Below are 19015 nucleotides of genomic sequence, written 5' to 3' on the forward strand. Positions count from 1 at the left end.
TTTTCCTTAGTCCGATTGATCAACCAAGATAACCTGGTTACAAACCGAACCGATTATATATGTACAATTGCTTTATTCTATAAGACTTATAAAAGAGATCAGATTAACTCAATTTCTCTTATCAGGTTCTAATTATTGATAGAATAAACTATACCTTCTTTTATACAAGACAAAAACTAGGTTAGTTAACTAGTTTTTTTTATCAAGGAATCGACTAAACTTGACTAACCGAATCCTATATTTCGACAAGCCTGAACTAAGATCAGAATTAACTTAGTTACTCTTATCAGGAATCAAAGAGACTAAAACAAATGATCCCTACTTCGTTAAGCAAAAATAATTGATACCAATTCAGTAAGTCAAAAATAGAATTGACATAGTTTTTCTTAACCGGAAACAATTAAAAGACAACAATCAATCCATACAACATAATGGAAATTGAAAACGTGGGGGTACCAAAATAAACCACCAACTTTTTCTTGGGAAACCTGTATGGACTAAACTTGAATATAATTCCGAGAGTCCAACTTAATGAATCTCAATCAGGAAAAATATGAAGAGCTTATATCTCTTTATCTCACAATTAGGATGTTTACAGAATCAAGTCCGTGAACCTAATTATGTGTGATAGTACTTGGAAAATTCCAAAGATCAATATCCAAGAATCAATCAAGTCGTATCCAACAAACAAGGATGGATATATATACTTTGATTTATTTACGTACAACATGTAATATTTCAATTATAAAGATAAACAATATAATGCGGGAAAAAAATAACACAGATACCAGCAATTTTGTTAATGAGGAAACCGCAAATGCAGAAAAACCCCGGGGCCTAGTCCAGACTTGAACACCAAACTGTATTTAGCCACTATAGACACTAGCCTACTATCAGAACTTCTGACTGGAATCTAGTTGAGACCGAATCAAACCGTCACAAAAATTCAGTTACCATCACTCTCCTGCTTCCTTTTGAATCCCAGCAGGACTCCGTGCAATTGATTCCTATGGACATGTGCAACACATATAAGTTAGATACCATATATATGTGGGGAAACGATCCTAGTACCTAGTCAACCTAATTTTGGAAAGCTAGTGTGACTATGCAGAGTACTCACATGGAGGTAGAACCGAAACTTGTTTTGGTAGAACCGTTAAACCTATGATTGTGATTGAATGTTTGTTTGATCAATCACATAGTTCTTGAAAGTCGGATGAACCAATTCTAAACGTGTTTGGAAGTGTAGCAAATTGGTTTCAAGGTTGTAAGTGTGAAAGAGAACTTACAAAGTAAGGATGTCGACATACTTTGAACACGTGCTGTGAATATTTATTACTCCCTCCGTTCCATTTTAGATGAGTGTTTAGGGTTTTTTTTTTGTTCCACATTACTTGATAGTTTTCATATTTTACCTACAAAATTACCATCAATGCCCTCACATTTTGTCTTGGAACTATATGTTTATTTTTAAACACACTAATAGCAATTAATGTTTCTCAAGGACATAAATAGAATTTTTTTATGTCTTCTCCATTTCTTAATCTACGTGAAAACTTCAAAAACATCATCTAAAGTGGAACAGAAGGAGTATTTAATTGTTCAAAGTTATTCCTTAATAGCTAAAAGAAGAGAATCCCAGGATCGAAACATAAATAAGTTAAGAATCTTTTAATTAAGGTTATAAATTTCATTTTTAGGAAAATAAGAATTAGTAATGTGCATTTACTAATTAAAGATTTTCTGAGAGATTTCGATCATTATTTTTGGACAGAGCATTTCCAGGAATTATGGAAACCGAATTTGTACTTTAATGAATATCTTGAGAACATTTTCGGTTTTGGAAATTCCTTGGTGTCCAAACTTCCTAGTCTATAAATACTTGAAGTTTGCATTTCTAGCAAACTAATCCTTCCTAACAGCAAACTACCTCTTGTTGTGCTGCTACTGGTGAAGCCGCCTATTCTTAGAGGAGAGTAACCTAATTAGGAGAAATCTCTTACGGCCGCTCAGTTTAAAGTCTTCTTTGGGATTGAGAAGCTCTACGAGTACTGTTGGTGGGAAACTAGATAATCGCGGTTTATCTTTTGTTTTCATTGATTTGATTGACTAACGGTGGTTGAACTTTGATTGCACCTAGTTTGTTTATGCTTGAGGATCTTCTCTTCTGATATAAGATTCACTCAAACTAGTTCAGAGTTTCAAAAGGGATCTTTAGACTTTTTGTAGTTCTAAAGATGATCTTGTGATAATCCATTGTTAACAGACTCCGTTCTGTGCGTGATTGATCACAAGAGATTCAAGTGATTGTGTGCATGTGTTTATTGAAGATCTAAGAAGATTTGAAGACGAAGAAGATATTAAAGATTTCTGATTTGTGGGTTCATAATCTTTGGTGTGCAGAATACTTGTTTCGGTAAAAAATAAGATCCAATTAATAATCGGTTTCATCCTTGTGATAGAATTGGATTGATTAATTGAGTAGATCGGCATCAACACAATTCTTTGGATTAAGAGTGTTGATTGCAAAATCGTAACGATTACTTTGCTAATTGAACATAAGATAGATCTAAGGACCTGACGAAGGAGTTTATTTTACGATAAACAGAAGAGCCTTTGTCCGACTCATATCACTTGGTTGAAGAGGGTTGACACCAAATAGATTTGTTGTTCCTTTACGGTTTGGAATACGAACCAAAGGAATTGTTCCAAGTATGTGACTTATTTATAAGTTGGAGGCGTGGGAATACAGATGGAACTAGGTGAACTATAGGTTTAGTTTCTTGGTCTCAACTATACGAAATTAGGTGTAATTTTGTGTAGCGGCTTAATCCTGAGAATATTCAATTAAGGACAAGTCCCCGGGATTTTTCTTCATTTGAGGTTTTCCTCGTTAACAAAATCTTGTTGTGTCATTTACTTTTATTTTACGCAATTATAATTGTCTTTATTACAATTTAAATTAAATTACACAAACGTTAATTCCTATTTACTTGATAAGTGAATCCTATTGTGTTTGGTTAAGTCTGAACCTTTTTATCAAGTAAACATATTTCGTTGTTGAATTGTGTCGATCTCATATCCATAGACGATCACACAAAGTGTGAACCGATTAGTTGCATTGTCTCGATTCAGTCCATAGACAATCACTTTCGGAGAAAGGACTTATAGGTAGGAAAAGTTTTAGATTGAGGTATATTTAGGTACCCTCGTGTTTTCAACTTGAACGGTACCAAAGACCAATGCTCAAGTGTCAATCAATGTAAATCAACAACCAAAGGTTGGATATACTAATTGATTGATCTTAACGCACAACCAGTGATATTTAAATTATATAACAAAATATAATGCGGAAAAGAAATAACACAGACACCAGAGGTTTGTTAACGAAGAAACCGCAAATGCAGAAAAATACCGGCACCTAGTCCAATTGAACACCACACTGTATTAAGCCATTACATACACTAGCCTACTACCAATTAACTTCGGACTGGACTGTAGTTGAACCATAATCAATCTCACACTGATTAAAGGTATAGTTGCGCTCCTTATGTCTCTGATCCCAGCAGGATACTATGCACTTGATTCCCTTGGCTGATCTCACCTACAACTAAGAGTTGCTACGACCCAAAGTCGAAGACTTGATAAACAAATCTGTCTCACATAGAAAAGTCTATAGGATTGAATAAATCAGTCTCTCACAGAAATACCCAAGAGTTTTTGTTCCGTCTTTTGATAAATCAAGGTGAACAGGAACCAATTGATAAACCAGACTTATATTCCCGAAGAACAGCCTAGTATTATCAATCACCTCAAAATAAACTTAATCGACTAGCGAAACAAGTTATTGTGGAATCACAAACGATGAGACAAAGGTTTTTGTGACTACTTTTCTATCTTTCCTATCGGAGATGTAAATCTCAAGCCAATTTTACAATTGCACTCAATCACGATAGAAACAGCAAGATCATATCATGCAACTACAAAGAGAATAGTTGGGCCTGACTTCACAATCCCAATGAAGTCTTCAAGTCGTTAACCTACAGGGTATTGAGAAGAAACCTAAGGTTAAAGGAGAATCGACTCTATTTATGCAACTAGTAACACACAGGAGGTGTAGGGATTAGGTTTCCCAGTTGCTAGAGTTCTCCTTTATATAGTTTTCAAATCAGGTTTGCAATCCAAGTTACCTTGGTAACAAAGCATTCAATATTCACCGTTAGATGAAAAACCTGATTCAACCAAGCTAATATCTTTCAACCGTTAGATCGAACTTAGCTTGTTACACATAAATGAAATGTACCCTCATTTAGGTTTATGTAACCGTACCCAAACGTGTACACTGGTAGGCTTTCTAGAGATACCTACAATTATACTAAACCGCAAGTGCACAGTATCAACAATGTAAACAGGTAAAATACGGGTCGAACCCACAGAGACTAGAGCAGTGCGAAATTGAATCTAAAGCTAGCCTAACTAATACTGATTCAAATAAGAAATAACAACAGGGGTTTGAGTGTCGGAACTACAAGATGTTGGCAAGGATCAAAGTAGAAAAGTGAAATGGAAATATGGATGCAAGGAGAGTTGAAAACAGTCAACTAAGAGGCACTAGGGCAGTTGAGTCCACCACTTAACCTCTACTAGAAATTCAGCAACAAAAATTGTTCTTTTCCCTTATAACGGATCAGCGGTGAAGATACGAGTCTTTCGCCTTTCCAAAGGGGTTTCACAGATGGATAGTTTAACGTCTACTAAAGAATTAATCCCTAGTATTAGATGTCTTCTTACAGCACAACTAATCAAAGATTAAAGATATCAATTAAACATAAGTTGATGCGACAATATACATGTGTTCTAACAACCTAGGATACATGATATACTAGGTGAAAGTAGTAAATTGCAGCTCAAAAGTTAAACATCTCTTAACTCAGTAAAGCACAACAAGAACAATAACGAAAACATGAATCATCTAGTAGTAAGTTAAGGGATTCATCTATGCCCTAGCTAAGAATTTAGAACATATTGAGAACAAGAGAAAAATAGAATTCAAAAAGAGATACAACCATTGATGAAATTGAACTCTATTCTTCAAACTGGTTTCTCAGGAGCACTTAGAACACAGGAAATTACTTAAGAGTATTTCAAAATAAACCTTCACTTCCTTCCTCTCTTTTCACCACAAGAGAACCCCTATTTATACAGAAATTTATCCCCCAAATTCTAATCCCACACAACCAACAGATACACAATATAAAATTTAGGGATTTGGTTTCTCGAAACTCACCACTCAACACTTTTCATTCACGTGTATCCACTGCACTTATCTTCACCAATTGACTGGAGTTGTAGGAGTTGCAGAGATGTCAGATTCACCCCTAATTTGACCACGCCAGTAGCTTGTGTCCACCACATACACCTTATTGCTGCCAATTTTCTGCTGTAGTTGTTGGAGTTCGCAAGGAGAACCAAATTCAGACCTGATTCCCAACTGCGTACACAACCACCCTATTACTTCCACTAGCTAGTTGCCTGGTGATGTTGATTTTGTAGAGAATTGAAAATTCAGACCTACCTTATCACGCCTGCTGTTGTTGAAGACAACTTGGCCGACATGTGCTCGTCCAGTTCGTAGAGTCTAGGGTTAGGTTGAATTGAGTATGAAGATAAGCATAGAAAATAAGAAAGTGTCCTGACAGGGGAAAGATGGAGATACAGGTAAGGGTGATGATTTGATGATCTAAGAGAGGGTAAGACGATGGATTGATTTGATATGCTGGTAAAAAGATGGGATACAACAAAGATAGGTCGGCTGGATTGGGAGAATAAGAAGTTTTCTTTTTCTCATGTGTGAGATCAGGTTGAGAAAAGTGGTGATGACTCTGGTGTGAAGCATGAATACCTCATTTTGGTATGCAAGAAAGGACTTTGGGCTTGAGTTTGAGTTTGCTCTCCATGCAATCTAGTTTGAATTTTCGGCCCATTGTTTTCTTCTTATTACATTTCTGGTTCACCAGTAGGTCCATTAGCTTCACAAGTCTGCTGGCACCTTGGCTGCGTTCTTCACTATACGTGTCTGCCTAGCATCGACTTGGTATCTAGTTTGACAGGGCATTGTAGCTCCACTTCCTTCATAGCACGTGTTCAGACCATTCTTTTCTTTCTCCTAGCATTACAAAACAAGAAATCAGTGACAATTACCACAAACTTTACTCACAAACGAACAAGTGATACAAAATATATAATTTGGCATAAATATAAGCAATTAGTGCAACAAAATGGCATAAACACCTACAACATGATAAGAATGTACGCAATATTAGGTGCCCATCAAATACCCCCAAAATTTCCTTTTGCTCGTCCTCGAGTAAAACACAAAACCAAAAGAAAGGTTTACCTATGCCACTAGCACTGGTCAAAATATACCCAAAAAGTTCTAGGACAAAATATAAGCTCAGATTCCATGAAAGTGATACCCGCATTCAGATTTAACTCACAACAAATGGATATGTCAATCTATCATTCAAAGGCACAATTCTAGCACTGAAACAACTAAGGACATGTGATAAGAGTGTAAAGTGTATCTTCCTTATACATGCATAGAGAATGATTTACTCTAGGAAGTTATGACTGCCAATTTCTAAGAGATAGTTTTTAAGCTAAGAACTGAATTCAAAGCCAAGCTAGCTGTCCGGCTTTACGAGAATTGTGAATGTTCACCTAAGAGTTGGTGATATTTCAGCTTACCCGCGTTGTACATCGATGGCTACACGCTCCTTGCATATTACAAGACCATTTATAACATAAAACAACATATTAAATTGACTGCATATTTACATTGACTACTCTCATTTTGAGGCAAGAGAGATACTTTAACAATTTACTGAAATAGAACATAATAAACACTGAGTACATCATTTTTTTTGGGATTTTCTTTTCTTTCTGATAACTGACTTTTCAACTGGATTTTCATCTGACTTTGCAATAACAAGAGATACAAACACAGAATGACACAACAACTTTACACAAAAGCTCAAAAATACATTACATGACACTTTTAGCAAGAGGTATCCCTTTTCGATGTACCCGGTCAAATTCAATGGTTGTGTTTCTTAACACATCCTCCATCTTCTATCCCAGCTAACTAAAAAGAACAAGCTAGTCAAGTCTCATTCGGTATTCTAGATGATTGGCAGCCTACTTAACCTATGAAACACCGACGCTATACACGCTTGGTTAATCGTGCATGTGCAAAGTTTCTAAATCACATGTGAATTGTGCTAGAATAAGGGGTGCCTCATCATCTAAACTAAGAATCTTAAGATATTATATCATGCACATGTATCACAGATCAAGGTAAATGAGCTCCATTTTTCATTTTTCATTCAATTTTTTTTTTTAAGATGTTATTTATTCACAAGATTCAAACATACCAAAACGCTACAAAATTCATGTGATATCTACTTGTACCCCCAAACCTATGTTAAACAGTGTCCTCAATGTTTCTAAGGATTCACAAAATATAACATGCCATGAAGTTCATGAAGATAGAGAAAGGTTAGAGAGTACGAGATCCAAAAAGTGTTGCCAAACAAGATAGTTGAGCAGCAAGGTAGATATCACAAAAAAACAGAGATTATGCAGCAAAAACTAGGCTATCAAACTGAAACCGAAAGAAAGCAAAAGATAGAAAATGGAATTCTAAACCTAGTATGTACAAGGGTGAATCACTTCAGTCCACATGGATAGGATCTGCAAGATCAGTTGTTTCAATTTCAGGTGGAATCGGTTCAAGGAACGGCTTCAGTCTCTGCCCATTGACCTTGAAGACGTTCTTAGTTTCTACGTCTTCGAGTTATCTAGCTCCATGAGGGAATATTGTTCGTACCATTAACGGGCCTGTCCGTCTAGAATGCAATTTACCTGGAAAAAGATGCATACGTGAGTGGTACAATAAAACTTTCTGGCCAGGCGTCAATGACTTGCGCAAAATGCGCTTGTCATGGAACACCTTCATTCTTTCTTTGTACATCTTTGCATTGTCATAAGCATCATTCCTCAGTTCTTCCAACTCTTTGAGTTGGAGTTTCCATTGGGTACCTTCCTTATTAAGAGAAAAGTTAAGTTTCTTAACTGCATAATATGCTCGATGTTATAGTTTAACAGGTAAATGACAAGGTTTGCCAAACACAAGTCTGTACGGAGCCATGCCAATAGGGGTTTTATATGATGTTCTCATAGGCCCATAAAGCATCATTCAATCTTAAAGACCAATCTTTTCTAGACGGGTTAACCGTATTTTCTAGAATGTGCTTAATCTCCCTATTAGAAACCTCTACTTGGCCACTGGTCTGTGGATGGTATGGGGTTGTGACTTTATGAGTTATACCATACTTGCGTACTAATGACTCAAAATATCTATTGCAAAAATGTGAACCACCATCACTGATTATAGCTCTATGGGTGCCAAAACGAGAAAATATGTTTTCTTTTAAGAACGAAAGTACCAACTTGTGGTCATTTGTTTTGGTTGCAATTGCTTCTACCCACTTAGAAACATAATCAACTGCGACAAGGATATACAATTTACCTTCAGAATTAGGAAATGGTCCCATGAAGTCAATTCCCCAAACATCAAACAGTTCAACAATTAGAATAGGGTGCAATGGCATTATGTTTCTCTTGGATATACTTCCTAGTTTCTGACAACGTTCACAAGCAATACAATAGGCATCACAGTCTTTGAATAAAGATGGCCAATAAAACCCACTCTGCAAGACTTTTGCAGCAGTCTTCTTGGCACTGAAATGGCCACCACATGCTTGGTCGTGACAAAAAGATATCACATCTTTTTGTTCACTGTTAGGGACACATTTCCTAATGATTTGGTCCGGGCAGTACTTAAACAGGTATGGGTCATCCCAAAATAAGTATTTAACTTCAGCCAAGAACTTAGAAGGGTCTTGTCGAGACCAATGCGAAGGCATACTTCCCATGGCAAGATAGTTCACAATGTCAGCAAACCAAGGATACTCAGACACAAGCATTAATTGTTCATTAGGAAAAGACTTTCTAATCTGCACGGACTCATCTAAAGACTCAACATTTAATCTAGACAAGTGATCAACAACCACATTCTCAGAACCTTTATTATCTCGAATTTCGAGATCGAATTCCTGCAATAACGATATCCATCGGATTAGACGAGCTTTAGCGTCCTTCTTAGAAAGAATGAATTTCAGGGCAGCATGATCAGTGTATATGATGACCTTAGACCCTATCAAGTATGACATGAACTTGTCCAATGCAAAAACAACAGCAAACAACTCTTTCTCAGTAGTTGTATAGTTAAGTTGAGCATCATTAAGAGTCTTGCTATACTACACCAAATTCAGCATTTAGCAACCCAGATTAGCAACAGAACTAGAGTTGTTGCTAATTAGCAACAAAGAAACGTTGTTGCTAAATCTTAGCAACTGCTGTTTTCAGTTGCAGATCTCGCAACGGCCAGGGTACTGTTGCTAGTAGCAACCGTGGAGATCATAAGCATGCGATTCACATGCTTCTAGGTAACACTTTTGAACTCTTTTTTCCGCCCATATTTTTTATATGCTTTCAAGTATGGATATACTTCAGCCCCCTTGACTCCTTGACCCCTTGACCTTAAACAATCGGGATTTCTTCTACTTGTTTCTATCGAAGAGATAAGTTTCTCTTCAACCTCTTTCTTCTTCCTTGCTTGCAGAGCAGCTCTCTTCCCCAACCCTCTTTCTCTTTATTCCTCTATCTGCAGTTTCTCAATCTCTGCTCTTCTTTCAATCTATATATCTCGATTTCTTCTTTTATTTCTCATTTAGAATTTGATTTGTTTCTGATTCATGGTATTTATTGGAAACGATGAAGAACACCTAAAACCCAGAATACAGACTCTTCTCCGAACATCTTCATTGGTTAAAGCTGATCAAGATCTGGGTGATATGGGATAACTCTCTCTTCTCTATTATTTATATCGATTTTCCCCAAAATCTTCGATTAGGGTTTCCAATTTTCTGTAATTTCGAGCTTTTAAAATGATTTTGTCAACTGTAATTTCAATTAGGGTTTCATTAAAAGTCAGCGTTTTTTATATGCTTATTGTGGTTTGAGATCTGTTTTACATTATGAACGAGGTGAAGAAATAGAGACTAATAGTTATTTCTAAGTGATTATTCGTGTTCTTCAGTTTCAATGTTGGTTTTTATTTCTTCTTTTTATTTCAAGAGAAAAAGCTAGGTTGACTATTTCGATTTCTATAGAATGGGTTTAGCTATTTTCTTCTTTTCTACTATGTTCAAAAAAAATTAGAGTTATGCAATTTTTTCATGGCTGGTTGGAAGCTATCATTTTGTTGTTGATGAAATTTTGTTAGGTTTGTATTTGGACTAAATGAAACTCTGTTGATTAGTTGATGAAAGATGGAGTGTGCTTGGATATTTCAGTTGGTATTTATACTTAACCTGTTTGAGTGAAGTCCTAGAAGGGTTTATTCCTCTTTGGATCTTTTTGGACTTTTAAAAGTAAAAACATGGAACAGAGAAGCTGAAATTGTTTAGGTTCTTGCTGTTTAGAACAGAATTTGATATGAGTTTGTCTTCGAAAAGAAAGTATGAAATGTCTATTGTACATGGGATTTTGTATAAGTGCAGCAGTTGTAGTTCATGAATGAACATGTTCTGTAAGTTGATGAAAATGATGTGATGTCCAAGTTACTATCACATCTAATTGAATTAGTATGAAACTGGCCATTCATCTGCTAAGGATGACACATTTGCTTATTGCAAGTTTAACTGACTAACAGAATGAGGATGGGACACTGTCTGAGGAGCAAAATGAACAGGTTTGATCCAATTACTAGTTCTATTATTTTTTTTCCAAGCATTTTCCATTTTCACAGAGAAATTGTTGCTTGCATGATGTATATGAAATGGTCCTGAGTGACAGTGATGATGGTAACAAGAAGGTCTGCTGAAGGGACATGCTGAAGTTGCTAACAAGAAGGCTCCCCCTGGTGACCTCAAAAGTCAGGTAAAAATCTTCTACCATTTTTCTTACAATATTAGATTGTTACGTTGTTGAACGTTTTCTATGGTGTTCTAATTTTCTGAAATTTTGACTTGTTTACAGTTGGTGTAGAGATATGGTGAATTTGAGTGAAATATAATTGAGCCTAGCTACTGTTATGTCTAGCGCTGCATTCAGTGTGAAATTTTTATTTACGTTACTTTTTGGTGTAAAAAAGTGTAATTATCACTGTGCTTAGTTATTTTCTTTTTGGATCTTTCTTCTCACTGTCGTGGAAGTGTTGCTGGTGCTGTTAGTGGCATCCACGACAAACACAACTTCAGATGGGAATCCCATTCTGGTTAGTATTAGATCTTATTTGTTTGATTTACCTTTGAATTAGTGTTTTGACTACTTTACTTTACTTTAGTTTATAATTTTTTTTTGATTTAGTGATATAAGCTATGACAGGGATTGATGAACTTTAGTGTTGGTAGGTGGGTTTGATACGGCTCATGCTGCAAGGAAAATTTGATTTACTGCAAACTAGAATTTTTCAATTGGATTCACCTTGACTGTTTGCCTCACTTAATGTAATATGCATGCTTTCTGTCCTTAAAGGTAGATAATCTACTAAACGACAGCTTAATTGGATACGGATTACCAAACAACAGCTTGCTGTGGTGGCGAAACATGAGTATGGGCATTCGTCTAATGTAATCTACTAATGCATGTTTTTCTTTTGTGGCCTTAATAATAGTTGTTTAATGTAAAATCGCCAAATGGATTAATGACAGAGTGGGTAAAAAAAGACAACATGTGAATGCTTCACATTGTTTACCGTGTTGGAGACTTGGACAAGACCATAAAGTACGTTTCTTAGGGGTATACATATCCTACTGCATGTTTATTAGTTGTAGTAGATGTTTCATAGAAAAATAATGTATTGTTCTTTCAGATTCTACACGGAGTGCCTTGGGGTGAAGCTGCTAACATGATATACTTGAATAGAGATACACAAATGCTTTTCTTGGTTACGGTCCTGAAGATTCACATTATGTGGTTGAGCTCACTTATAGTAAGTAGTCTAATCCAGTAGCTTGCTTCAACATTATTTCCCAACTCTGCCAAATGCTAGAAGCAAGTGACTAACATTTTCATAATTTTGGAATGTCAACGATGTCTTGTTACCTGATCGTTTTATACGATTTTGTAGATTATGGGGTCGACAAGTATGATATCGGAAATGGTTTCGATCATTTTGGTATAGCAGTTGAGGATGTAAGTTTATCTTGCATAAAGGACATTATTTCTCAATTATTTGCATATTATCTACGACATATGCTGCAAAGGTTTCTTATTTATTTACCTTGACACTTCCGTTATTCTAAAATTCAGTTTGCACTTACGAAAGAAGCACTTAGTTATACTGAAGTAATGAGACAAGTTGGTCTTGTCAAAGGTGGCAGTACTGTAATTGCGTTTATTGCAGATCCAGATGGTTACAAGTTTGAGCTTTAGAGAGGGGACCTACGCCAGAGCACCTGTGCCAAGTAATGCTTCGTGTAGGTGATCTTGACCGCGTCCTAAGTTACTATGAGATAAGTTTTGTTCGTAAAGGACATGCAACCATTTTGAAGTTTTGCTTTGAACGCACCATAATCTCTTAGTACATATTTATGCATCTTTAGGGGTGTGTATTCCTCCCCTTCACATTTACTTCAATGTATATAATTTCTCTCTCATATCCTGTATATATAGTAAAAATATACGTATCCTATGTTGTCCTATGCACATATGTACGTTGATGGTATTGTTTGTTGATCGCAAGTTTGCTACCCAAAAGTGTCGTGGATGAGAAACTTGCTACAATGTGTGTGTTTCAGTTTCTCTTAGCAGCATTCTTGGTTGTTTTAACTATCTGCTTGAATCAGAATTCAGTTTTAACTATCTTCTTTAAGTTAGTAGCGGCTGTGAACTTCTTGGCATATGTTCAAGTACAACACTTCGATGGAGGGATGGTCAACAATTTGAGTCTATGGGAGGCTCACTAGTCTGTAGTACAAGCAGCTATCAAGCTACCAAAAGACTTATTAATGGTACAATATTGCTTCTGCTAATGGGTGTCCTTAACTGAAAGCTGCTTGCTAAGGTGAGAATATTATAACCTGTTATAATTATGGAAAATCCCCCCTTTTTCAGTTTATATTATACTATGATATTAGGTTTTATTAAATACTTGATTAAATGAGATTCATGTATTTTCCTTGATACTCCTTCTTATACTTGCGCAGAAATCCAAATCTTTACCTTTAGCCAAATGAACGAAGCTTTCACATGCGTACACAAAGCACAGGACATCCGTCTTTCTTCCTTCCATTCCATGAGCACGAGGTGCGATTACTGAAACTCTAATGTCAATACATTCACTCCATCTCAGTTGTATTAGACCCTCAAATCTTAAATAACTTGAGATTATTTCCAAATGTATCATTTGTTTCATGACTCCAGTTCACGGCCTCATAGCCTTAACCTCAAACTTTACTCTTGTAGTACTAAGGGTCCATGGGATGGAAGAAATTCAAGTTAATTGGAGCAGAGGTATTCATACAGTATTTCATCTTAATTAAACAGTATGGTCAGGTACTTCATGTATTTTTGTTTCAGTTATTATTTTTTTCCTTAGATACATCCAAAAATGTAGAGTCCATTTTCCCTTTGAAACATTTTGTAAGATCCCTTGATGTAATGTTAAGTTCATATATATATCGAGATGACAGTTCTTGTTTCTCATGAGTTTTGTGTTATGTTTCATAGTTCAATTATAAGTTTGTGTTGAATGTGAGGGTTATTTGATTGAATTATCAGAACAGGAAGTATCACGGCAATTGCAGGGAACTGGGGTATCGCAACACAAACTGGATTGGGGATCGATTTTGACTAGGTCAACGAAGACATGATCTTTTTTTGTTGTTTCAAAATTTAGCAACGGAAAATCATGTTGCTAAATCTGAACCAGAACAATTATATCCAGTTCTCGTAAAAACTAACCCGGAATAGCTCTAAATTTAGCGACAGAGTAGCAACAGCTTATTCTTGTTGCTAAATTTTAGTTTCGCAAGAGCTTATTACTGTTGCGACTGTCGTTGCTGACCGAAATTAGCAACAGAGCTAGAGCTATTGCGAAAATCTGCGACATGATGTTTAGCAACGGCAGAATTCTTTTGCAACGCCAGTCAGCAACAGGTCTAGCTGTTGCTAAACGTTAAATTTGGTTTAGCGCTAGCATAGCATATCACATATGGAAGTCTATCGACGCGCTGTCCTAAAACAACACCAGCAGCAAAATCAGATGCGTCACACATGATTTCAAATGGAAATTTCCAGTCAGGTGGTCGGACTATAGGGGCTGAAATTAGAAGAGTTTTGAGTTCTTCCCATGCACGTACACAAGCATCATCAAACACAAATGCAACATCTTTACCAAGTAGATTACACAATGGCCTTGATATCTTACTGAAATCCTTAATGAATCTATGGTAGAAACCATCATGGCCTAAAAATGATCTAACCTCCCTCACAGAGCGAGGTTGTGGCAAGTGTTGAATGAGGTCAACTTTAGCTTTATCTACTTTTATGCCTTTTTCAAATATGATGTGTCCTAGAACTATGCCTGAGTTCACCATAAAATGACACTTTTCCCAATTGAAAACCAAATTTTTTCTTTACATCTAATCAACACACGAGTGAGATGGTTCAAACATTCATCAAAAGAAGATCCAAACACAGATAAATCATCCATAAAGATCTCAAGGAAATTATCTATCATGTCAGAAAAAATGCTCATCATACAACGTTGAAATATGGCGGGTGCATTAACAACCCAAAGGGCATGCTTCAATAAGACAACGTTCCAAATGGACATGTAAATGTAGTCTTTTCCTGATCTTCTGGTGCAATATGAATCTGGTTGTAACCAGAAAAGTCATCTAAGAAAAAATAGTAGCTATGCCTAGACAACCGTTCTAGCATTTGGTCTATGAATGGAAGAGGGAAGTGGTCTTTCCTTGCTACTGTGTTCAACTTCCTATAATAAATGCAAACTCGCCACCCTGTGGTTACTCGAGTAGGAACTAACTCATCTTTATCATTTTGAACTACAGTAACACCTGATTTTTTTGGCACAACCTGATGGGACTAACCCATTTGCTATGTGAGATCGGGTATATGATACCCGCATCAAGAAGTTTTAGAATCTCACCCTTAACAACTTCTTTCATGTTAGGATTCAGTCTTCTCTGCATTTCCCTAGATGGTTTAGCATTTTCTTCAAGATTTATATGATGCATGCAAACAGTTGGACTTATGCCTTTAAGGTCTGAGATGGTCCATCCTAATGCTTCTTTATGCTCCTTAAGTACTTCTAAAAGCTTACTCTTCTGTTCTATATCTAAGGCAGATGAAATGATTAAATGCAAAGTATTAGAGGATCCCAAAAATGCATACTTAAGAGTATCAGGCAATGGTTTCAGTTCGAGCTTTGGTGGTTCAACAAGAGACGGGACAGACTTGGATTCAGAGAGTGGAAGTGGCTCTACTTTAGCTTTCCATTTGGTGGTGTCCATGAGAGGTGAAGATTCAAGCAAAGAATTCACTTCAGTTATGTATTCATCATCAAACAGATCCAAGTTAAAATTATTCAAACAAGCATGCAAAGGGTCAACAGACATGCTACTAGACAACGAATCCTGAATCAAACTTTCAATCATGTTGATTTCATGCACATCATTATCATCATCAAGATATAAATGTTGATGGATAGCATTAAAAACATTCAACTCCACAGTCATGTTACCAAACGATAATTTCAACACTCTATTACGACAGTTAATGATTACATTGGACGTCGCCAAGAAGGGACGTCCTAAAATGACAGGAATGTGACAGTCTGGGTTCTGCACAGGTTGAGTATCTAATACAATGAAGTCCACAGGAAAATAGAACTTATCAACCTTGATTATAACATCTTCTACCACACCTCGTGGCACTTTGACAGATCTGTCCGCCAATTGCTGAGTTATAGGTGTTGGTTTTAATTCTCCAAGACCCAACTGCACATACACCAAATATGGAAGTAGGTTAACACTTTCCCCTAAGTCCAGTAACGCCTTATTGACCGTATGGTCACCTATCATGCAAGTGATTGTGGGACAACCTGGGTCTCTAAACTTAGGTGGAGTCTTATTTTGAATGATAGAACTCACTTGTTCAGCAAGAAAGGCACGCTTATGCACATTAAGCTTTCGCTTTTGTGTGCACAGATCTTTCAAGAACTTAGCGTAAGCAGGGATCTGCTTTATTGCTTCAAGAAATGGGATGTTGATGTTAACTCGTTTGAACATCTCTAACATCTCATTGTAATGGGTACCTTTTTTTATGTTGCACCAACCTTTGAGGAAATGGCAGGAACATTAGCTGGCAAAGAAACATTAACATCAGTAGAATTTTTAGATTTACAAACATGCCCAGTTCATCTTCTATAATGGATGTTTTTTGTGGCGTTGTATGCAATGAGTCTGACTCAGACTCACTAGTATGTGGTACGCCTACATTGTTATCAACAATTTTACCACTACGAAGAGTGGTGACAGCATGTGCAGTCTCATTACAAGTAGACGTACTTTCCTGAAATGTGCCTTTCGGATTTTGCTGAGGTTGACTAGGGAGTTTACCCTTTTCCCTCTCATTTAGAGCATCACAGATTTGTCCCAACTTAAGTTCTAGACTAGAAAACCTTTGGTCATCCATCTTCTGATATTGCAAAATATTTTGATTCACTTGGTTTACACCATCATCAAAGCTAGGCCTTTTCTCTACAGGGTACTGTGTGTGCGATTGTACTTGGGGGTTTCTAGGATATGAATATCCTTGTATATTTCCTGATGTACCCCCTTGTACAGGTCCCTTGGACCATGAAAAATTAGGGTGGTTTCTCCACCCTGGGTTATACGTCTGAGAATAGGGGTTATTCTCATGCTTTTGATACAAAACATTAGCTTGTTCAGGTCTGGACTCTTGAAATGCATGCAATTGTGGGAAGTTATCAACAAGATGATCAGAACTATTACACGCAGCACAAATAGAAACCTCAACTTGGTTGCAAGAAGTAGTTGCAGCAGATTTCATACTTTTCTCTAGTTCCAAAGCCTCAACTCTCCTAACCAATGAACTTATTTTAGCATTACCCTCAAAGTCAGACTCTATTTTATGAACATTACCCCTGATGGTCGACTTCCTAGGTGCTCTATCAGACTCCCATTGCTGAGTTTTCTCGGCAACTTCATGCAAGAAGGCCCACGACTCGTCGGCACTTTTATCTGTGAACTCACCATTGCACATAGATTCAACCAAGGTTCAAGTGGTGAAATCCATCCCTTCATATAGAATTGTTGATAGTCTCCAATGTTCGAAACCATGGTGAGGACATTGCAGTAACAAATCCTTAAACCTTTATAAATACTTGGACAATGTCTCACCGTCTAGTTGAAAAAAACTATTGATATCCTGACGAATGGTGGCTGTTTTGTGGTTTGGGAAGAACTTTTTGAAAAATTCTTTCGTAAGTTCATCCCAACTTCTAATAGACTGAGGGTGTAAAGCATATAGCCAAGATTTGGCTTTTTCCTTTAAAGAAAAAGGAAATAAACGCAATTTCAGGGACTCTTCTGTCAACTGATTGAATCTGAGAGTCCCACAAATCTCCTCAAATTCTCTCACGTGATGGTAAGGGAGAATATGTATTGTACTCGCTTTTAACTCAAAATGACCAGCAGTTTCTGGTAGAACAATGCAAGAGGGATGGCTTGTCCTCGTGAGGTACATATAGTCCTTGAGACTGTGAGGTGGGATTATCTCGTCACCCATTGTCTCAGGTTGGTCAGGTCTTTCCTCGATAGACACAGGAATTTCAACTACGTCCTCTTACTGAATTCTAACTATACGATTTGTTTGATCTCTAAAAGAAACAATCATATCCCAGCAAACATACCATTTAATATGTTATAACACTCGGTCAACCAAGAAAATCACAATTCAAACAAGCAAGGACATAAGAAGATGCAGTACTAATTCATGGATGTATGCACTCGGACACAATATTTTTGCAGAGATTGATATAAGCACGGTGAAATAACAACTTCAGCTAGCAAATAGGTTTCTCAAGTCACATATGTTCAAAGGTGTTATGTGTTGCAGGGGTTTGATAATGGAGTATCTAGTTCAGTTTGCATGCGAGGATGGCATATCATTCAAGACAAGAATTTTAAATTTGAGGCACGATACCGCCGGTATGAGATCGGATTTAAGCACAACCAACAGGTTGTCTCGCAATCTTTTTCTCCTCACCTTTGGTTTGTAATGCAGTATCCCAGGTACCTGTTGAGCTCAAAGAGAGAATTTCAGTACTCAGTTTTATGTAGCCAAAGCAAACAAATACTGAAAATTTCAGAAAAGGAACCCTGCAATATAAAGTGCAGGGATGCTAACAAAACTACTTAACACTTGCTGAGACTCCATACACATGTTATAGACAATTCTTAGTAAAATATGATCTATGCTGAAATGTTTGAACTTCCAGGTACAACTGCGCGCAAAAGTGATCTGAAGCAGTCACGACAATGATATGCAAGCTATGCTACAAAATATAATTTAGCTATGATGCACTTATAAATAATGATATGCAGGACAAGCTATGAAAGACTAGATGATGTTAATGCTTAACCTACATATGTGATTTACCATGAAAGAAAACTGCAGAATACCAAACAATGGTGCAGCTACCCTAAGTGGAATCACGTGCAGTTTATAATAATGACTAATCTTTAAAATTACAGCTACAGATGATGATAGAAGGCCTAGAATGAAACAATTTACACTAAGTTACACTACAGGCTAATGATGCAGAGTTGCGAAGCTT

General features: G+C 36.7%; 1 protein-coding gene and 1 pseudogene across 1 annotated transcript; one reads left to right on the top strand and one right to left on the bottom strand.

Annotated features, from left to right (window-relative positions):
• The first annotated feature begins 9750 nt into the window (after window positions 1–9750).
• On the top strand, window positions 9751–13829 carry LOC113323809 (annotated as a pseudogene).
• Window positions 13830–14937: 1108 nt separating this feature from the next.
• LOC113324173 lies at window positions 14938–17439 on the bottom strand. The gene is made up of 7 exons (XM_026572499.1): window positions 16632–17439; window positions 16490–16515; window positions 16305–16391; window positions 16053–16151; window positions 15476–15788; window positions 15243–15367; window positions 14938–15006 (listed from the first exon to the last, which is right to left on the bottom strand). The coding sequence occupies exons 1-7, from the start codon at window positions 17437–17439 to the stop codon at window positions 14938–14940; spliced, it is 1527 nt and encodes a 508-aa protein (XP_026428284.1).
• Between the last annotated feature and the right edge of the window lie 1576 nt (window positions 17440–19015).

The sequence above is a fragment of the Papaver somniferum genome, chromosome 11, assembly GCF_003573695.1.
Source record: "Papaver somniferum cultivar HN1 chromosome 11, ASM357369v1, whole genome shotgun sequence".
Lineage (NCBI taxonomy): Eukaryota > Viridiplantae > Streptophyta > Magnoliopsida > Ranunculales > Papaveraceae > Papaver > Papaver somniferum.

Bases quoted from the DNA above. Each gene is read 5' to 3' on its own strand.
- LOC113324173 (XM_026572499.1), bottom strand. From the start codon at position 17,439: ATGTGCAATGGTGAGTTCACAGATAAAAGTGCCGACGAGTCGTGGGCC. The intron at 16,516-16,631 runs GTGAGTCTGAGT...TTTCTTTGCCAG, and splicing joins TGTAGGCGTACCACATACTA to CTAATGTTCCTGCCATTTCC. The intron at 15,007-15,242 runs GTTAGTCCCATC...GGTTACAACCAG, and splicing joins CGATCTCACATAGCAAATGG to ATTCATATTGCACCAGAAGA.